The sequence below is a fragment of the Phodopus roborovskii genome, unplaced genomic scaffold, assembly GCF_943737965.1.
Source record: "Phodopus roborovskii unplaced genomic scaffold, PHOROB, whole genome shotgun sequence".
NCBI lineage: Eukaryota > Metazoa > Chordata > Mammalia > Rodentia > Cricetidae > Phodopus > Phodopus roborovskii.
Genome location: NW_026126646.1, coordinates 7,289,481 through 7,310,350, shown reverse-complemented (window position 1 = coordinate 7,310,350; position 20,870 = coordinate 7,289,481). Strand labels below are relative to the sequence as shown.

Below are 20,870 nucleotides of genomic sequence, written 5' to 3'. Positions count from 1 at the left end.
GAGTGCGCATGCGCCGTCGCAGCTGGGCTGGGCGGACCGCGGGCCACGTGCAACCGCCCCGCCTTCCAGCTACTCCACCATGGGTTCCTGCGGGTCTGTGGGTTCTGTGCGTGCGCGCTACCTTGTGTTCTTCCAGTATTTGGGCACTGACTTCAAGTACGTTTCCCTGCCATCACCTCCGGTTCCTCCACTCGGGCTCGCGGGAGGTCTGCGAGACGGCCAAGGTCGGCAGCCTGGACGCCTGGTTTCGGGATGCGCAATTTTAACAGCCTAGGAACACTGGCCTGGGCGGTACGAACGCCCCTGGGGGCGAGACCCTAGGCGGGACAGCTTCCACAGACGCTTCCGATAACTCCTTCCGGTATCTCTCCGCAGTGGGGTCGCGGCCGTGAGGGGTAACCACCGCGCTGTTGGGGTGCAGAACTTCCTGGAGGTGAGCTGTTGTCTCTCGGTTAGAGCGGTGACGGGTTGGGGCGGGAGAAGCAGCCGGCAGCCCCAATCCCTGCCCGCACTCTGCTGTTCCGTGAGCTCTGGCCCCGCCGTGACTGCCTGCCTGCACCCTGTCCCTGCAGGAGGCCGCCAAGCGGCTGAACTCTGTCGAGCCAATCAGGTTTACTATCTCCAGCCGCACTGATGCCGGAGTGCATGCACTGAGCAACGCGGCGCACCTGGACATCCATCGCCGCTCGGGCCTGCCGCCTTACTCCCCGGAGGTCGTGACCCAGGCTCTCAACACCCACCTGAAGCATCGGGCCATTCGGTGAGCCAGGGATTGAGTATGGTTCTGTTCTTTGTTCTTTACTAATGTACCCCACACCCCACTGTGGCGGAAGGCTCAGTTCCAGAAAGACATTGTATTCTGGACAACTTGGAGGTGAGTGGGAGATTCCCTGGTGCTGTGTGGACAGATGGGCAGACTCGTTCCCGCGATGAGCCAGATCTGCTTGCCACAGCGTACTGAAGGCCTTCCGAGTGCCCAGTGACTTCCATGCTCGCCATGCAGCCACCTCCAGAACCTACCTATACCGTCTGGCCACAGGCTGTCCCTGGCCTGATCAGCTGCCTGTGTTTGAACAAAATGTATGCTGGGCTCTACAGACAAAGTGAGTGAATTAAGACTGGGGAGGAAAAGGCTCACCATCCATCTGGCTGGGCCCTCAATGTGTAATGGGCTCTGCAGGTGCCTGGATGTGGCTGCCATGCAGGAGGCTGCCCAGCACCTCATCGGGACACACGATTTCAGTGCTTTCCAGTCCGCCGGCAGCCCAGCCGCAAGTACTGTGCGAACGCTACAAAGAGTCTCTGTGTCTTCTGGTCCAGCCAGCCCATTTGTCCTCCCCCAGGAGAGCAGGTGAGAAGAGTGGCCTGGCACTATGGCCTCATGCTGGTCTAGAGGCCCCAGGGTTAAATTAGTTCTCATAATAATCCCATAAAAGTGGAGTGATAACCCAGGCATGGTAGTGCACACCTCTGATCCCAGCACTTGGGAGGTAGAGGCAGGGGGGTCTCTCTGATCTTGAAGCCAGCCTCATTTACAGAGCTAGTTCCAGGACAGCCAGGGCTACACGGAGAAACAGAGAAACCCTGTGTTGAAAAACCGAACCAACAACAGAAAAAGTGGGGGTGATGCTACCCTGATATACACTGGTCATCCGTGAGGCCTGGAGGATGGAAGGTGCTGGCCACTTAGAAGGGATGAGCCAGTAATCTGTGTCTTCTTCCTGCCTGGCTGGGGAGCACAGGGAAAATAGAGAATGTTGCCTTGTAGCAGATGGGTTTGGCAGTGACTGAAACGTTTTCACTGGTTCAGTCCAGTCTGACAGACTGGCAGTTCTCTGCACTGTGTAGTGAACTTCCCACGGAGAACCAGCTGCTGACCTTGAGCACGTTGCAGCCCTACGGGAGGAGGGCTTCAGTGTGGCCAGGCACAAGAGTACATGGCCAGGGTTTCATCTTGATAGGTGAGCTGGCTATGTCTGCCTCAGCATCCATACTGTGGCCCCTCTATGTGAAGGAAGGCTCAAAGCAATTGCTATCCCCTGTGCACAGGCTGGCAACTCTGTTGTTTTCTGATATGGCATATGCAGACTCCAGGAAAAGTCATGAATACCCACTCACCCTCTGGAACTAGTGGTCAGCTAGGCAAGAACCTACTCTGGATGGATGAGCCTTTAAACCAGCATTTAGATCTCTGTCTTGTCTGAGGCCACATGGTGGACGAGGGTGGCTGGGGCCTCCTGTAGCTTGGACATCAGAATTGTCTGTGTTCCTAGGAAGCTGCAGTTCTGGACGTTGGAGTTTGAAAGCCAGTCTTTCCTATATCGTCAGGTAGGCTGTACTAGACCCTCCCACGGTGCGCTCAGGTAGATACCTGTGACTATCTCAGTTCTCGGCTGTAGGTACGGAGGATGACAGCTGTGCTGGTGGCTGTGGGGCAAGGGACTCTGACACCCACACAGGTGAAAGCGATTCTGGATAGTCAAGATCCTCTGGGCAAGTATCAGGCCCGAGTTGCCCCAGCCCGTGGCCTGTTCTTGAAGTCAGTGCTGTATGACGACTTTGGTAAGAGGGGAGGGGATAGGAAGGAGCTGGGTCCTCACTGGGGGGAGGGGGCTTTGGAGGCAGTCAAACCCCCATTGTACTAGACAAGAATCCAAGTACCTAATGGGGAGCCAGTGCCAGTGGGAAAAAGGACTTCAGTTAGGTAGGACCGGAGATCAAAAGCATGGTGGCATGGATTGGGTGGTTCACAGGGCCAGATTTTAGGGGGTAAGTGGGGTCTCTGGATGCAACCACAAGAGGAGTTCTACTCTGACTTAGGGTCTATCCATAGGTCCAACATCCTGAGCCTTGTAAGGTCCAGTGTGAAACCAGCTAACTGTACACTCAGTGGAGGTGAAGAACCATACGGCATACTAAGTCTGGCTGTCAGCCTTGTCCAACACTCACTGCACTCGCAGAGATTAACCCACAGCTATGTGAGGTTCTGGTAGTCCTGCCTACCTTCCAGCAGCTCCCACCTCCTCAGTCTTCCCACTGTGGACATCCCTTTATCACTAAAGGATGGGGTACCAGGCAGGAAACAGCTGTAAGCACCCAAGGAGCCTCTGCTTCTGCTTTTCTGGGAGCCCCACCTTAGGGCAAGGAAGTAGGAATAAAAGGCATAAAGAATAAAAAGACCTATTTATTACTTTAACCAGTCTCTGTGACTCTGGCCCAATTATGGTCGGCACCCACCTCCCAAAGCCAAAACCCTGGTCCTTCTGCTGAGTGGTGGGGTCACTGGTGGTTACATGTCAGCTGGGGGCCTGGGGAAGGCCGTTTTTGAGCAGTGCTGTGAGAAAGCTCCCCAGCTCTTCGTCCTACAAGGAAAGAAGGAAGCACAGTTACCCACAGACAACACAATACCAAGGAAGTGAGGTCTCCAGGCATACCACTGATGCCCATCCTCTTTACCTGGTAGGTCCAGGAGACCAGTAGTACCTTAGTACCAGGGTCTTCTGAGTGGGCAGCAGCCTGGATAAGAATGGACTCCACAGTCACGGAGCCATCAGGGAGATGCTGTACACAGTGGTCCTTGAGGGTACTGTGGAGAAGCATAGTAAGATCCCTGCCCCACCTTGCCTGTAGGGTGGAGGCAAGGCCGAACGTACCTCTTGAGGTGGCTGTACACACGCAGGGCTGTTTCTTGCTCCTTGCGGGTGTCCTGCAGGTGCACACGACAGGTGAAACGCAGTTGGTGCTCGGCCAGGCCCAGCTCCTTAAGGGCTTGCTCTGAGGATACCAGCCGGAAGCTCTGCAGGGCAAGGGCAAGCAGGTCAGGGGAAGTAATGACTGCTATCCCAGTCCATCACTCTACACACTTACACTGTCTTTCATAATTAGTGTGCCATGCAAGAGCCGGGGTTTTTTGGCCTCAGGGAGCAATCCTGTGAGGGAAGGAATACTGAAGTCAACACAAGCCACCCATTACCTGCCTCTCTTGGCCCATGCCCCAGTCTGCCCTTCATACCCTGCACCATCTCCCGCTTCAGCAGCCCCAGGGAGATGCCCACAGGGATGCTGGGGCTTGTGGGCAGCGTCACTGTCTCTCCATTGGCCGGCATGTAGCAGCTGACCCCTGAGGAAAGTGATACAGAGCCTCAGTCTAGGCTGCCAGCCTTGCCTGTACCATCCCACAGGCCATCCCTGACCACCAGCTGCCTACGGAATTCCTGCTCGATCTTCTGCCTCAAGAACTCCATCTTCTTGGCCTCGCCATGCACCAGCAGCACGCTCTCTGGCTCTGCTTGTCCTACCAGTTGCATGATGCCCTTGGCATCAGCATGGGCACTGAACGACATGTATTCCACTTGCATCTTTACCTCCAGCTGTGGCATCACAAGATGCAGGCAGTTAGCAGCAGCAAGAGCCTGGATGCCCTGCCGAGCCCAGGGCAGGGAGGTACTCACCACCTGACGCCCCTCCATCTCCAGCTTTCGTTGCCCACTAAGGATCTTGTGGCCCACAGTGCCTTGCACACAGTAGCCAGGCATGATGACCTGAAAGCAGAGGTGAGGGTTAGTTGCATGGCCAACCATTCTCAGGAGGCTAAGGGCCTGTCTGTGTTAGCAGACCACTTGCCCAATCTGGGCTACGGTGGCAGAACACTGTAGTAGCAGAGTTGTCATGGTGTCAACCACAAAGTTCAAGGGCCATCCTTTTGTACTCCAGTTCCCTAACACTATAATGAGCCCCTGTAGAATTGGGAATTGGCCCACGCCCTCACCATGTTCTTCTCGTTTCCTGCCCACTTTCGGAAGATCTGCAGAGACTGGCCAGCATGCAGCATCCCAGGTGTGGCAAACACAACCTACAGGGTCAACAAGGGTCAGGGGTGTAGACCTTGCCCAGGGCTGCAATAAGCACCAGACCCCAGACCTTGGGCCAGCAGTCTTTCCCAGAGTCCCACAGGCAGGGATTCTTGAAGGCTAGGTGTAGAGAAACTGCATTGCCAGGGTCTTACCATAGGACCTGGGTTGTCAGCAAATGCCCGGTCAAAGGCTTTGATGTGCTTGAACTCAAACATGTTCCTCTGGACAAATGTCTTGCGTATCTTCTGGTTGGTCCAGGTGATGAAGAGCTTATAGTAGTGGTTGGCCTTCTCTGTCAGGCCCGTAGAGAAGTAGATGGGCACCTTCAGGTTCATGCGTTCCCTGTGTATCCACCAGCCCAGTCAGTGCAGGGAGGCCAGAGTTAGTCTGTAACATATGGCCCTATGCCCTCTACTGCACTGCTTAGTAGCTATGGCCAAGGCTGAGTTTGATGTCCCTTGAACTGAACCCCATTTTGTCTCCACCCCTAGGACCACTGGGCCAGACCGCTCAGCTTGTGTCCTATAAAACAAACATGGGAGTGACAAGTGTCCCCGGAGCTCATGTGAGGAGACTTGGCATCCCTGCAGTGACCAATAAAGCCAGTAGACAATGGTTCAAACGTGATATCCCAACACATGCACAGCTCCACCAGTACAGCAGGGCCGATGGTACTGCGTCCTGGACAGACAGTACCCAGTGGTAATCATTGCTGCCTTAACTTCTCAGCAGTTCTGCTGTGACTGGCAGTGTGAAGAACTTACTCTCCTACACAGAGGCTGTTCCATCCTTTCCTGCCCACCCGTGGAATATTCCTGTTTGTACCTACCAAAAGGTCTCCAGCAGGATGCAGAGCTCTTGTGCCCTGCCCAGTGCAAATACAGGGATCAGCACCTGAGGGTAGGTGAGGCTGATTCAGGTGGGAGCCACTGGCCACACTACCCTTCCCTAAACATAGCAGGTAGCAAGATGTTCACTGTACCCTTGCAGGCAGGCTGAATGATAACATTCAGAGATAGCATTGCTGCAAAGGAAGCCAGACATCTAAGAACTACAGGTTTTTGTATATACCCCAGCCACATGTAGAGACAGCAGGAACTGTGGGAGGCTCTGGAACAGCCCTTCATGGAATATATAAGCATGAGGGAAGGTAAGACTCTCAGTGCCAAATAAATAGTAACCTCCACACTCAAAGATGCTGTCCATATGTAGGACAGAGAAGGCTGCTAGGAGACCTATACAGTGTGGCCAGAGAAGGCACACAGTCAATACCTTCCCACCACGCTCCACAGTCTCATGAACTTTCTTAAGGAAATCTCGTTCTCTGCAGCGTTTGGAGTCTCGAATGGTTGTGGCATACGTAGATTCTGTGATGAGCAAGTTGGGGCGACACTTGTCAATCCATGCAGCCCTAGAACAGGTAGGAATGGTCATGTGGATTGCTCATGACTATAGAACTGGGAACAAAGTGGTAAAGTAGACTGTAGTCCCATAACATTTCTAGGTCACCCTGACATGAGCTCCTCCACATGGCCTGTCACACCCTGCGTGGGATAGAGGGTGCTGAGCTTTTAGATGCTCACCGTGATGCCTCTTAGACCTACTAATTCCCAGGAAGTTACCACAGAGTGAAACACAGGCCTACTCACCCCAAATGCCGGTCTGGGGTCATGTTATAATCACCCTGGCAAAGAAAACGGCAATAAGGAAGGTGTCTTTCTACCCCTGGCAATTTCATTCAAGCCAAGTACTTCCACTGACCGTGTAAACCACAGACTCTGAGCCCACTTTAATCTGGAACATGGCTGCCCCCAGCACATGGCCTGCATAGTATGCCTTGATTTCCAGTTCATCATCCACCTGCAGAAGAAAGAATGTTCTCAGACCTGCAAGTCAGGAAGGAAGCAGGAAGTAGATGATTACCTTATCCAGTCCATTCATTTTTCAGAAGTCTGGGACTTAACCGAAAGCAACTACACCTAAGGGTTGTAGCACAGTAAAAGCAAACAAAACCAGGTAAGTATGGATCTAGAAGCCACTTCTGGATTAGACTAAGTGTACAGATAAACTCCAAACACTATAAAAAAGAAATTCTAAAACTAGGAAATATAGTAACCCAAATTAACATTTCAATAAGTATGCCAGGCATGGTGATGCACACCCTTATTCCCAGTACTTAACAGGCAGAGGCAGGTGGACCTCTGTGAGTTGAAGGCCAGCCTGGTCTACAAAGCCAGTTACAGGACAACAAATGCTACACAGAGAAATTATGTTTTAAAAAACAACAACAACAACAAAAATCAATAAAGTAAAATTGGTTACTGTGGTACAAGCCTGTAATCCCAGCACTGAAAGCTAGGCAGGAGAATCACTATGGGTTCCAGGCCAGTTGGGCTACACAGTGAAATCCTACCTCAGAAAAAGAAAAGAACTGAGTAGGATTTAGGACAGTGAATAAAGTCAAGAGAATGAATGACTAAAACGCTGAGGAACTGCACGTAGTGACATACAACTGTTCTCAGTTCTTGAGTTCTTGGAAGGCTAGAGTAGGAAGATGGAGAGTTGAGGCCAGCCTGGGCTGTGCAGTGGACTGCTTCAAGAAAACTTTTTTTTAAAATTCAGTATGAAGCATAACACAAAAAAGGGTAATGAAAGGTGTACAATGAAAAGATCTAGTGTTAAGCTACTCATAGCCCCAGGAACATAGGCAGCAAGAATTAATGACATCAAGCTCCAGTACCAGTCCAGGTGGACTTGAGCAGACTGATCAAGGCCCATCAGAGCACAGCTTGGGAGGCCAAAGGGAGAGCAGCCTAAACAAAAGGAGCAGATAGTATTCTAAATGATACAGGTAAGATAACTATCATCCTGGAAGAGCTTCAAGAAAGACGCTATGTTGTATGGCTTGTTCTTTGGAATTGGAACATTACCTACAAATTGAAACATTTGCCCCAGGAAAGATGGGGAGGCTCAGAGCCTTGGGTGGTAAACGGAAGGTAAGTGAAAGGTCACACTCTGGAAGAACACAAGCTTGAAAGATCCTTCAAAGTCCCCACCAACAGTATAAAAAGGAGTAATTGTTGCTAAGACTGGAGACTCTGCCCAGCCAGACTCTGGAAAGAAAACGGAGATGAGAAATGACCTGAATGTGGAATGTTGAGAGCCAGATAGATCCAAGGCTTTCTCAGATGCCCTGATGAAGGGGCTAAAGGAACTCCTTCTGTGTCCTTGCCTAGGGACAGACTTGCTAAGACCCAGTGTGGGGCTGGGACCTGGGCCTCAAAGAAGGTTTCAACTCCTGGAAACTTGGCTTTCCCCATGAAGAAATACAGTCCCAAGGCTGCTGGTGCTTAGTCTGTAGTGCTCTTGAGATACCCTGTGTTTCCTTAGTGCAACACTGCTTGATTAGCTTCCTGTTGGCTTCCTCCAATTGTATCACAGTTTCTGCTGACGATCCCTTTTCCCTCCTGGAAATAGTATATAAGATGCTGTACTTCTGAATAAGCTTGCTTGGCATAAGACAACTTGTGAAAGACCTCCTGATGCCAAACTTGATTTCCTGATTTCTCTGGGGATCTTGGCTTGCTGGTCCAGGTCGGTGGAGCTGCTTCTAAGCCGTACAAAAACCTCCAAGAAGTTGTCATACGTGAGTTATCGCTGCTCCTTCAAATAACCCTCATCATATACTCCTGTTAGTAATCTCAATTAAAAAAAATCTCACTGCATCAATAAATTGGACATTGTTTTGTTCTGGCTCCTTTTCTAGGGTGAGTAGTGTGTGTTTTATCTCCCCAGGAAAGTCTGGCACACACAGGCTGTTAAGAGGAATGTTTCCCAGAGCATGTAAGATTCCTGTACTCTGTAATATGTTGTCTTCCACAGGCGAGAGCACAGGGTGTTTCCCAATAGCTGACCAGACCTCACTTTTCTTATTCAAAATGAGTTCTTCAGCACAAAGGCCTTTCCCACCAAAGAGAGAGAGAGAGAGAGAGAGAGAGAGAGAGAGAGAGATTCCAGCAGGCAGTGATGACTCACATCTTTAATCCCAGCACTCAGGAGGCAGAGCAGCCTGGTCTACAAAGAGAGCTCCAGGACAGACAGGACTACACAGAGAAACCCTGTCTCGAAGAACAACAGCAACAACAACAAAAAAAGAAATTAAAAAAGAAGAAATCCCAGATGGCTGAAAGAACAGAATCCAGTTTCTAAAATTCCGGCAAGTCAGCCCTTCCAAAGGGGGAACCCCCTGATCCTCAGCAGCAAGCAGCTGGCTTAACCCCAGACTGGCTTGGCTCCCACAAGGTCAGCAGCAAAAGAGACAACTGGGCATCATCATGAGGCCAAGACTTGGGGCAGCAGTTAGAAGGGATTCCTGGAAGGGATACTCAAACAATAATTGGGTTGGGACCAGTTCCTGCTCTGTGGGCCCCACCCAGTAAAACCTCTGTCCTAGCAAGGCATTGGTGGTCAATCCATGCCTTTAATCCCAGCACTCAGGAGGCAGAAGCAGGTGGATTTCAGTGAGTTCAAGGGCAGCCTGGTCTACCAGGGCAGTCAGGGTGGTTACACACAGGAAACCCACCCCCACTCCACCTCACCCTCCCACCCCCATCTTAAAAAATAAAATAAAATAAAAGGATGGGTGGTAGAAACATATAAAGCAAAACAAAAGTTCTAATAAAAAACAGACAAAGGGGCTGGAGAGATGGCTCAGTGGTTGAGAGCACTGACTGCTCTTCCAAAGGTTCAATTCCCAGCAACCACATGGTGACTCACAATCACCTGTAATGAGATCTGGTGCCCTCTTCTATACTGCAGACATACATGCAGGTAGAATACTATATACATAATAAATAAATCTTTAAAAAAAAAAAAAAAGACAAGGGAATTTTGTAAATTTAACCAGTCACTTGGCTATTTAATATCCTTTGTCCATTCTTTCCTTGACCCATGTATTATCACAGCCTGGTACTCAACCAGACTGGTCCATCTTGCTGTCCTGCCTGCCTCCTTACCAATGACACATCAAGATATCCAACAAGTTGCATACACCTCAGATCTCTCCCTTGGGAGGGGAGAAGGCAAACTGGCTTATGGAATGTTGCTTGGGCAGAGCCAAGGTATGTGCACAAACATACAGACATACCACATATATTCCCCCAAGCTAACTGCCAAATATGGCTGGAAGCTGGCCCACTGCTGTTTTCTTGGAGACTCCACAGAGCTAGACAGAGGAATGAGATGAGGTGACCCGGGACTGAGACCCCAGGGCCTTGCAGACTGTGTACAGAATGGGCCAGGGATCCTGACCTGAACTGTCTGGTGCAGGTGAACAGCCACCACCTTCTTCATACAGTCTTTGATCATCTGAGAAGTGAAGAAATTTGCCTCGCCCTTCTTGTCCACTGCGATCTTGCGGTAGTCTTCCAACAGGATGGGGCAGATGGCCTGGGTGGGGTGGGTCATATAGATGGGCCCATCGTAGCCCACCATTTCACTGAAGTAAGGGAGTGCCCCACAGTGGTCCAGATGGAAATGGCTGGGGGAAGGGGACACTAGTCAGCCTGGGACCACTCTTTCCCAGCCATCCCCACTTCTCAGCCCTATGCTCATGATCTACTCATTTACAGAGGCCTAAATGTGTATCGCTACCAAAGGTACTAAAGAGTCAAAATGAACAATATACAAACGCTACAATCTTCCCCAATGAGCAGGCTAGATACCCAACAAAACAATATGAAAATTGGTAATTAAGCCTGAATTGGAATAGGGCACGGTGGCACATACATGTAACGTGAGCACATGGGGAATGCAGGCAGGGTTAGGAGTTCAAACCAGCCTGCGCTACACAAAACTGACTTAAAATAACAAAAGCAGCTAGGTGGTGGTGGTGGTGGTGGTGGTGGTGCATGCCTTTAATCCCAGCACTCAGGGGCCAGTCAGAGGCAGGAGGATCTCTGTGAGTTTGAGGCCAGCCTGGTCTACAGAGAGTTCCAGGACAGCCAAGGCTATACAGAGAAACCCTGTCTCAAACACACACACAAAAGGAACAAAAGCAGCTGGGCACTGGTGGTGCATGCCTTTAGTCCCAACCCTCAGGAGATCCCTGAGTTCGAGGCAAGCCTGGTCTACATGGGGAGTTCTGGGACAGCCAGAGCCAGTTTGTTTTGAAAACAAACAAATCTTAAGTAAATTAAAAAAAAAAAAAAAGTCAGGTGTTGTCAATTAAAACAAACAATGACAAAGGGTTGGGGAGATGGCTCAGCTGGTAAAGTGCCTGCCTCGTAAACATAAGCACCCACTTAAAAAGCTGGGCACAGTGGCACGTGTGTGCTTACACCACCAATGCTGGGAAGCTGAAAACAGGTGACCTCAGGTCTAGTAAGAGATCTTGTCTCAAAAAAACAAAAGGGTTAGCCAGGCCCGGTGGTGCACGCCTTTAATTCTTACAGTACTTGGGAGGTGGAGGCAGAAGCAGGCAGATCTTTGAGAGTCTGAAGCCAGCCTGGTCTACAATTAAGAGTACAAACAGAGTTCTAGGACAGTTAGGCCTGACACACAGAAAAACCCTGTCTCAGAAAATGAGAAGAAAAACAAAAAGCAAAAACACAAGGGGGAGGAACACCTGAGGTTGTCTCTGGCCTCCTACACATGTACACACACACAACACACACACACACACACACACACACACACACAGCACCTGAGTCACCTACACATGTACACACACACACACACTCACACACCTGAGGTTGTCTCTGGCCTCCTACACATGTACACACACACAACACACACACACACACACACACACACACACACACCTGAGGTTGTCTCTGGCCTCCTACACACACACACACACACACACACACACACACACACAAAGCGCCTGAGTCAGATAGTGACAAGCTGGTGAGAAAATAAAAGGAGACCAGCAAATACCACACTGTGGAAAGACCCACTATCTGTCAGGTAGTCACAGAGCCTTCCTGACAGACTGAGACAGAGAATTAAGACTGCTCAGGGCAAGGCCTGGGAATGGCCTGGAAATAGCCTTCCCAGAAAGAGTGGGGCCAGTCAACCCAAAGCAGCCGGGTAGTGAGTGATCCATGTCTAGAATGGACCAAAACACCAGAGCCTGGGTTACTGAGAACACAGCTTACCAAGATGGGCTGTTTCAGGCCCAAAGGACCACTCCGGCTAAAGGCAGCAGGGTAGGTGTTGAGAGGGAAGTGCTATGGTCAGAATGTGGCCAACATGACTAGGGGGAGACAGCAGGGACTATGAAAGGTTATGGGCCTGGAAACAGCTGGCAGCCCTTCTGGACAGAAGATGGAAATGGGAGATTAGAAAAATGTCTCCCCTTGCTCAGCTCTATCAAGCTGAGGTGGTGGCAACTGGAGTCTAGACTATGAACTGTCTAGGACATCAGTAATGGTCAGTGAGTAACAGGGTTAGCACTCTTGAGGCAGCAAAGGAACAAGAGAAAGCAAGGCTTAGGGAACCAGGGTTAGAGGCTGGAAGAGGAAGCGCAAGCAGAAATACACCAGATGTACTTAGCTAGTGGAATGGGAAGGAACTGTGGCCGGGTACTGGTGGGAAAAGGTCTCATGGGGTCATCTAGGCTAGACAGACCCCACATTTGGCAGGTGAACGGCACAATTTGGCGCTGGCTACCCTGGCTAGGTCTGTACTTTCCGGGGCACCTGCTAGGCTTTAATTCATGACACTCAAGGAACAGCCAACAGGCACAATCATCTTCCTGGCTCTGAGGGGACAATGGCCACGCTGAAGAATGAGCCACAATGTAGCTTGGTTATCACAGCCTCTACAACAGGGTATAAGAAAGGACATCAAAACCCTGACAAACCTACCTGATGATCACACAGTCCAGAAAGTCAGTCAGCCGGCCACTCTGGGTGATGTAGGAAAAGTCTGGAAAGCGCCTCTGACAAGACAAGAGAAAGTGGGAACACAGCAGGCTACTGAGAGGGGTTGCACCCAAGGAATGGCCCCAGCGAATCCTACATCAGTGGGCTTACTACTGGCTAGTCATAACCTCATGGAAAGGTCAAGCTACTAGCTGACCTTGCCAACAAGTAGCAAATAGCTGAGCCCAAAGGGTCCCCATGACCACCCTCAAGGATCCTCAAAAGGCTCATCTCAGCTGGTCTCTATTTTTCAAGCACCATGTGACAGGGCCACCTGTCCCCACCCAGCAAGGATGTGGTTATCCAGGAATGCCCCCACTGCCCACTTGCCCCATTTGTCCCCTCTCTAAGGTCCCAGGAGTCACATGGCTACTAGACAGAACATGAGTAGAAAGTAGATTGTGGCCCTTGCTGCCCCCTGGACCACCCTCCCACAGTACTCACGTCATCATTGTAGCCCATGTGCATCCCGCAGTCCAACATGACATTCTTGCCGGAAATGGAGACCAAGATGCAGCTGCGACCCACATCCTGGCCAGCCCCTGCTCAAGAAAGGTAAGTAAAAGACAAGGCCATGGCTCCTCCCTCTTTTCCCCGTTTCCTTCCCTTGCTACTGGAAGGGCTGACCTCCACTCAACTACGTGTTACCATTGGCTCTGCAGGACCTAAGACTGTTGGGTGGACAGATACATGGGCTAGGAAACAGGTACCTTCACATGCAGATGAGGGGAATGCACAATGGGGAGAGAAAGCACTATGCTAGGTCCCATGCCTTCCCTTTCCATGCTTTCCTGCAAATCTCAAAGTTGCAACAAACTCCTAGCAGAGTTCCCAACACTGAACAGAAGCAAGCCACAGCTCCCACTCTGTGGAATATCACTGTTTCCCCAGACCTTACTCCAGTTACTCCTGACCCTCAATGGGAGCTGCAAATCAATGAGGCTTCCTTCCCTTGGATTTCTTCCTGAAGGAGCTGAGGCTTGCACCCTGAGTTTTGGTGTTGAGTGGTGCCATATTCATATGGCTTCATCCCAGCCATAAAAAATCATGACCCTGACCAGTAACTGGCTACAGCACAAATGGCCCATTTTAGTAAGTGTGCAGCACAGGCCCCAAACCACTGAACCCCTAGTTCAGCCTCCCATGGTCTCGAGGACTAAGCAACTCTCCCAGCTATTCAGCACATGATACTGACCATACTGAACACACCTATCTCCCCCATCTGGCTGTTATCCCCCTGGAATCTATAAGGAGAGAGATATAACCCAAGCCTCAACAGGGATCTGAGAACAACAAACAGCCTTGTCCATCTTGGATCCTATAGTTTTTATCTGCCAACTTCAAGCACGAAGCACTATCAGTACCACAAACATCACCCATGGCCCAGTCTGCCTTCCTTATGTAGCCAGGTACAATGAGGTTGAGGAGGAGTTGGTCTCAGGTTCTCCTGCAGGCCTGTTCCTACCACCTCAAGATGTGTGCTCCCTGAGGGAGAGGTCTTAGTGTCCCTCCCCATTGGACCTCTAGCCCTGAAGGCCCTTGAAACATTTATAGAAGGAGAATGGCTGCACCCTTACAGGGGAGGACCTAACATCACAGGCATCCATAATCACACACTACCCAGAATGGTGCAGAAGTATGCTTTTCGGAATTATAAAGTTCCAGGTTCTTGTGCATTGGTAAACATTGTTCCCAAAGGGACTTACGACTCCAGGAAAGGAGAACAGAGATGTTACACATGGGAGGAGAAGAAAGCAAAGGATACTACCTTGACCATACATCTCTGCACAGCGCAGATTTACATCCTTGGGGAATGAGGCAATTAGACATTGAGTACATCTGGTGGAAATTAAACAACCGTGCCAAAAAAAAAAAAAAAAATGTCAGTACTGCGGCAGAAAATAAAACAAATTTTTCCCAGTGGGAGGGTAAGAATCAGGGAGCTGGGTCTATGAATATGCTTGGTCTTGTTTGACCCTGTGACCTAATTAGTACTTAGATGGGATGGGGGTAGCCAGTATGAGAGGTTGGTCCTGCTAAGGTCCTGGGATGCAATGAGTTGGCAAGACTGGGTTCTAACCTAGAGGTCTGGATTATATGAATGAGAAGGTGCTTCCAACACCCTGACAACACATGCATGAGGAAAAGCCCAGAGACCGTCAGCCAGGTTCTGGAACCCCAGGTCTCAAATGGTTGTTTCCTCCAACACACAATACAATACTGCTAGGACTTTTAGAAGTCTACATTTGTATTTTCTTCGACGAACAAATATACCTTTTAAAATTCAGGATGGACCAGACACAAAGACTGAACTGAGGGGTGATAGATAGCAAGCAACCTGGACACTATAAGCAAGAGATGGAAAGAAAATCGGAATTGAGGAAGTAGCAATCCACATGCAGAACAGAGGCAACGCCTGCCCAAGACACTGCACCTCACAGCCACCTTGGGCTTCAGGGCCTCATTCTCGTCTCGCTGTTAGGCAGCCTAGGTACAGAAGCAGGGCCTTCATAACTCATATCGAGCCCCAGGGCCAGGAATCAACCCCAATCTCTTCGACCCCCATGCCAGGCAGAGATGAGGAGGCTCCAACTCGGAAACGTTCTACCACGGCTTTCGCTCCTTGGGGCGCACAGCTGGTGGAGGGCTTCATCGCTGCCTGTATTGCTAGACTGCTATGAAGGGACCGGGCCGACTCGCCGGACACCGCTGAAGATGCTTCAGACTCGGACTCACCCAAGGGAGTGACTCTTATTTCAGGCATCGTCCGGGAGGCAGTCTTGAACTGCGTTTCCACAGCCCGCGTGCACCGCCCGCAGGAAAGCCTCCAACTTGGAGCGCGCGGCTTAGACCCCACGCCCAGCTACCACGATTCCCACACAATGCGCAGGCGCAACTGCCAATATGCCGGCTTCCTGTCCTCGAGCCGGAAACGCGAGCCGATATGTCGAGTTCTAATTGGATGATCAGCAACCAATTGGGATGGTGTGGCAGCGAAGGGCGGGGCAGGGGCTGACCCTTGGGCTGCAACTCAAGACTGCTGCCCAACCGCAGGCTTCGAGCTGTCTCCAAACAGGCTCCGGGAGTGGGAGAAGCATGGGGACGCCTAGCTGACTTGATCCAGGCGCGGAGTCGCGTCTCCGTAGACAGCAGAGACGGACGGGCAAAGATTCTGCTCCCATAGCAACCTTATTGTAACTTTGGTCAACCCTCCCCATCACTGACTTCTGCCACACCCTTTGCCCTTCGCCACAGGAACCCGTCCCAGGTGAGATTTGCGGACCTCCCCGAACGGCCCTCGCTCATTGCTACGCCTGGGTGTACATGCTGTGTGCTAGCTTGTGGGCCTCCTGCCGGCTGTCCACCCTGTCTAGCTTGATCTTCCGTAGGAAGGTTAGACGTGCTCTGCATCGCCTTCCGGGAGCTGATGAGTCGCCCTCTCTTCCTGTTCTTTCCAATTTACCATGGACAGCTCTAAGTGGCTACTTGGCTTCTGGGTTAGGCTCTGAGCAGGAAGGCCTAGCTGCAGGACTGTTAGGTGGCCAAAAAATGAACTGTCGGGGGTTTCAGAGACTGTTTGCTCAGTGCACACAGGCCCTAAGAGAGGGGTGTGCGGCAAGACTGGGCATCGCCATCTTTCTTAGGCTGTCCCTGACACCTGAACACAAGGTGAGCCCATCTCCAGGGTCAGGGTCTGTAACTTGTGATGGGCATCCAGTTCAACCTATGGGGCCATATCACAATTCCGACAGTCTCAGACATGGATTGGGAGACATGCAGACCACATTCCCAGAGTCAAAGGGCTGAGTCATAGGACTGTGTGAAGGGGGGTAGGAGAACTTGCACACAGATCCAGGTACCCTGGATGAGGATGGTTTTGGGGGACTTTGATGACACAGCGGTTAGGGCAGGGATCCAGCATTAAGGGACACAGGAACCTCCAGAATTGGTGTTGTGTTCATGCTGGACATAGGTGAGATGCAGCCACATCCCCACAGTGTTGGTCCTGAACACCAAGACAAGGTTCTACAGTACCAGGGAAGGTGGGGGCTGGATGCTTGGAGTTATCCATTCAGGGTTTGAGCATGGAGCACAAGGACCATGGGGCACAAGCTTTTTGTTCTAGCTACTCAGGAAGCAGGAAGATTGAAACTGAAAGCTGAGTCAGGTGTGATAACACACACCTTTAATCCCAGCTATCAGGAAGCAGAGGCAGGCAAATCTGGGTTCAAGGCCAGTTTGGTCTACAGAGTGAGGTCCAGGACAGCCAGGATTGCACAAAGAAACCTTGTCTCAAAACAACACATTAAAAAAAAAATAAAATTAGCCAGGCAGTGGTGTGTGTACCTTTTGATGCATGCCTTTAATCCCAGCACTTGAAAAACAGAGGCAAGTGGATCTCTGTGAATTGGAAGCCAGCCTGGTCTACACACTGAGTTCTAGGACAGCCAGTACTATTACACAGAGAAACCCTGTCTTGAAAAAAGAAAAAAGAAAAGGAAGAAAGTTAAAGTCCTGCCTAGGCTATTCCCTGCCCAGCATACAAGAGGCTCAGTCCCTACAACTGAAGATAAATAAATATGGGAACTAGCATGTTTGTGGAGTGACTGTAAAATTGCCTACAGTATCCAGAGCCCCACCTTACCTTAAGGCCTCTTCCTATCCTGGATCACTTCCTAATGGGAGGACCTAGAGCAATCCTTTGTGTGTGGTAAGACCTTTGGCCCAGCCACCCTGTTATTTAGGCATGCATACTATTTCAACAGTAGGAGTGTCCATCTGTCTATCTAGCAGATGCCAGCCCATAGCCTCTGATTTAATTTTGGGGATACAGCCCTGATCAAGGAAGGGAAAGCCTGTCTAGCCACCCTTTCTACTCTCCCTGTATGAAAATCACTTGCTTTTTTTTTTAGAGTCCTGATTTTTGTTTTGGTACAACTTCCCATCAGAATGCTGCCCTGATACAGTGAGTTCCAGGTATGGCCAGGGTCCAGGACTATACCTACCTTTTAGAAACATTACCCTAATGTGTGAAACAGATGCTCTAGGAAGAAAAGAAGCAGAAAAGCAAGAAGCAGTAGCAGATGCAAACAGTGCAGCCATGGAGTCTCAGGTCAGAAACTGAGGAAATTACTAACCTGAAGGGCCAGGAACAGCTATGTCAAGACCTGTGGGTAGAGGATTCATCAAGGGCACAGCAAGGTCAAATTGGTTTATGCGAGAGCTTGCAGCTCCTGAGGAAGACACTCAGGTAAAGGGATGATTCTCAGTAAACAGTTTTAGCAACCCACTTTTACTTTCAGACCTTCTTCCCAACCCCTTCTTGAGAATATGAACCACAGAGTGAGCTAATCCAGCATGGTGACTTACAAGTTCTGTGTAAAACTATTTCAGTGTATGTTGGAAGATGGATTACCCAGAGACAGATTTCAGCCTTAAAGTTGTCCTGATCAGCTTCAAGCAGTGTCTCAATGAGAATGAGGAGGTGCTACTGGACCACTATATCGACAGCTGGAAGGGGCTAGTCAGGTGCGTTTATTGGGGCTGCTGAAGATAGTGGTTTTGGCAGTCAGAGCTCACGTGGGACACCTGCATCCTGCATGGCATGGGAGGGGGACAGCTAGCAGACAGTTCCATTCAGCCTTCCTGTCCTTGCCTCAGACTAACAAGTGCTCTAGCAGATTCAAGGTAATATCTCCTGCACTACAGCATGGCTGCCAGTCCAGGTGGGGCCTCAAATTTATACTTCCTTGCACAGGTTTCTGAACAGCCTGGGTGCCATCTTCTCGTTCATTTCCAAGGATGTGGTCTCAAAGCTGCAGATAATGGAGCATCTGAGGAACAGCCCACAGTATGAACACTACACTAGCTTGCAGTCCATGATAGCCTATGAGGTGGGCAACAAGCTGGTGGACATAGATCGCCGCTCCCGCCCCCGATACCCTAACTCAGGCTGCCGGACTGTGCTGCGCCTACATCGGGCTCTGCGCTGGCTACAGCTGTTCCTGGAGGGCCTGCGCACCAGCCCTGAGGATGCTCGTACCTCCACACTCTGCAGTGATGCCTATAATGCCACACTGGCTGCCTATCACTCCTGGATCGTACGTCAAGCTGTCACTGTAGCCTTCTGTGCCCTGCCCACACGCAAGGTCTTTCTCGAGGCCATGCATGTGGGGTCCTCTGAGCAGGCAGTGGAGATGCTGGGAGAGGCGCTACCTTTCATTGAGCATGTGTATGATGTCTCCCAGAAGCTCTATGCTGAGCACTCTCTGTTAGACCTGCCCTAGTGGCGGTGCCCATACCATCTGGGCTTCCCCTGCTCAGAACTGGGCTTGGGTAACCTGGGACTACTCCCACAGCAATGCTTTCTGGATGCTACTGTCACCCCTGAAAGCTGAGCTTGTTGAGAGCCACAGGCTGGTGGGCAGCTGAACCAAGTTGAGGTGGATGCTAGTCATGCTCTTGGTCCAGGATGAAGACAATTGAACTCCAGCTTTGCCCTCTACTTTAGTTATGTGTGTGTTCAGTCAGGCCTTATTGAGATGCAGGTGGCAAATGGAGAAGATGGGGAAGGAGGGTCGTGTTCTACCTCCCGTATGTGGAATATGAAATGGTATAAGGGAACAGGACCCTGGAGCTGAGGTTCTGTCTCCCCCACAGTCAACATGCCCAGCCAATGTGTGTCCTTCCTGTGCCCATCTTGAGCCTGAGACATGGATTGGTGCCAGGCAAACAACCCTGGGCCTGCATGCCTGGGGAACCTTCATATTCAAAAAGCTGTCCTTGGGTGAGATGGGGTTCCTTTGGCCATGGCATGAGTCTTGAAGACTTTTCCCTGCCCTTCACCTGCCTCCTTGTCAGCCTGGATTATCAAACAGGCCCTTGTGTCCTTGGGAATGGAAACTGTCTGAAACTGCTAGCTGAGACCTCCCTAGGCAAGCCTGCTCTGGTCAGTGCAGCCTGCCTCACGGCTTCTGAGATAGGTAGCATCAGCATTCAGATGGGCTCTTGCAGTGGGCTCTTGCAGCACAGGCACCCCTAGACTCTAAGATGTCAATAGTAATTGACCAAACCATGCCTCTCTCTAGCCAGCCTTGTTTGCTGCTCCTGTCGCCATGATACTCAGGCGACTTAGATAGGACATGACTTTGTGGAAGGAGGTTGGGCCCCCTTGTCTAGCTGACAGATGACCATACCTAGCATGGTTGACACCCAGTGCATAAAACCCTAACCTCTTCCACTGGGTCTTAATGTTAAAGCCTAGGACAGTGTCCCCAGTGTAGGTGATGTGTATAAATGCAAACTTTGGGACTATGATATATATAGTATTCCAACATAAATAAATTACAGCTACATGATTGGGTATGGTGTTCTAGGATGGGTCACAGGTGTGTCAGGTGTTTGGTTATGTGGGGGAATGGGTGGGGAGGGAGTTAACCCTAGGGACAAAACTGAATCATGTGCCCCCAATCCTGAGGGCTCAAAGGGCAATATGACCCATGAAAGCATGAAATGTGTCTATCCAGCAGCCAGAATTGAAGGAGTTGCCACGCATTTGCCATGTATCTTATCTTGACCACAAACATACACCGAGATCTGCATTATCTCCATTTTACAGATAAGAAAAGAAACACATGGGTCACCCACCTTGAGGGGCTAGGTTGGGAAAAGGTCTAAAGATACCCAGGCACTGTGTGACAAAGCTGGAGGAAAACTGAGCTACACAGATAGAGGGTATATAATGAGTGGTGTCTTCCTGGTCCATACCCACCTAATCTGCTTAGGCTGTATATTATCCATCCATGCCTATACCCAGCTGAGAGGCCACACAGTTTAGCTAAGGCTGATGACTTCAAGAGACTGGCCAGAAAATAAGTGTATAGTAGCAGATATAGATGCTACATACAGATTCATGGTGTACATGTGTGTTAAGTATGTGCACATGCCTTGTGACCATCCTCCCAGGGCAGCAGGGAAATGCAAAGGTCATTTCCATAACATTTGGTAGGTGCCACATGACACTGAGATTGCCCGGGCACCTATTCCAACTAGAGTCAACAGCCTCCCCAATGTTTGGGTGCCAGAGACT

At 50.5% G+C, this 20,870-nt stretch overlaps 3 protein-coding genes across 3 annotated transcripts; 2 read left to right on the top strand and 1 right to left on the bottom strand.

Moving 5' to 3' along the window:
• The first annotated feature begins 16 nt into the window (after nt 1-16).
• Pusl1 (pseudouridine synthase like 1) lies at nt 17-3,196 on the top strand. The gene is made up of 8 exons (XM_051173975.1): nt 17-156; nt 376-433; nt 573-760; nt 954-1,103; nt 1,181-1,351; nt 2,274-2,328; nt 2,400-2,562; nt 2,834-3,196. The coding sequence occupies exons 1-8, from the start codon at nt 80-82 to the stop codon at nt 2,845-2,847; spliced, it is 876 nt and encodes a 291-aa protein (XP_051029932.1). The 5' UTR covers nt 17-79; the 3' UTR covers nt 2,848-3,196.
• Nucleotides 3,165-15,660, bottom strand: Ints11 (integrator complex subunit 11). Its single transcript, XM_051173974.1, has 17 exons — nt 15,518-15,660; nt 13,226-13,323; nt 12,725-12,798; nt 10,164-10,392; nt 6,615-6,713; nt 6,503-6,537; nt 6,126-6,264; nt 5,683-5,747; nt 5,006-5,195; nt 4,769-4,852; nt 4,452-4,541; nt 4,208-4,370; nt 4,013-4,120; nt 3,868-3,929; nt 3,654-3,796; nt 3,457-3,586; nt 3,165-3,362 (listed from the first exon to the last, which is right to left on the bottom strand). Exons 1-17 carry the CDS (start codon nt 15,543-15,545, stop codon nt 3,297-3,299), a joined length of 1,803 nt encoding a protein of 600 aa, XP_051029931.1. The 5' UTR covers nt 15,546-15,660; the 3' UTR covers nt 3,165-3,296.
• A 96-nt stretch (nt 15,661-15,756) lies between these two features.
• Nucleotides 15,757-20,139, top strand: Cptp (ceramide-1-phosphate transfer protein). Its single transcript, XM_051173976.1, has 3 exons — nt 15,757-16,049; nt 18,176-18,310; nt 18,540-20,139. The coding sequence occupies exons 2-3, from the start codon at nt 18,189-18,191 to the stop codon at nt 19,066-19,068; spliced, it is 651 nt and encodes a 216-aa protein (XP_051029933.1). The 5' UTR covers nt 15,757-16,049; nt 18,176-18,188; the 3' UTR covers nt 19,069-20,139.
• Nucleotides 20,140-20,870: the final 731 nt, after the last annotated feature.

What these genes read in the sequence shown, in the direction of transcription:
- Pusl1 (XM_051173975.1), top strand. Translation starts at nt 80, where the DNA reads ATGGGTTCCTGCGGGTCTGTGGGTTCTGTGCGTGCGCGCTACCTTGTG. An exon ending in TATTTGGGCACTGACTTCAA is followed by an intron (nt 157 to 375) that starts GTACGTTTCCCT and finishes ATCTCTCCGCAG; the next exon opens with TGGGGTCGCGGCCGTGAGGG. An exon ending in GGGTGCAGAACTTCCTGGAG is followed by an intron (nt 434 to 572) that starts GTGAGCTGTTGT and finishes CTGTCCCTGCAG; the next exon opens with GAGGCCGCCAAGCGGCTGAA.
- Ints11 (XM_051173974.1), bottom strand. Translation starts at nt 15,545, where the DNA reads ATGCCTGAAATAAGAGTCACTCCCTTGG. An exon ending in CTGTGGAGCGTGGTGGGAAG is followed by an intron (nt 5,748 to 6,125) that starts GTATTGACTGTG and finishes ACCTACCCTCAG; the next exon opens with GTGCTGATCCCTGTATTTGC. An exon ending in CACTAATTATGAAAGACAGT is followed by an intron (nt 3,797 to 3,867) that starts GTAAGTGTGTAG and finishes CTTGCCCTGCAG; the next exon opens with AGCTTCCGGCTGGTATCCTC.
- Cptp (XM_051173976.1), top strand. Translation starts at nt 18,189, where the DNA reads ATGGATTACCCAGAGACAGATTTCAGCCTTAAAGTTGTCCTGATCAGC. An exon ending in AGCTGGAAGGGGCTAGTCAG is followed by an intron (nt 18,311 to 18,539) that starts GTGCGTTTATTG and finishes TTCCTTGCACAG; the next exon opens with GTTTCTGAACAGCCTGGGTG.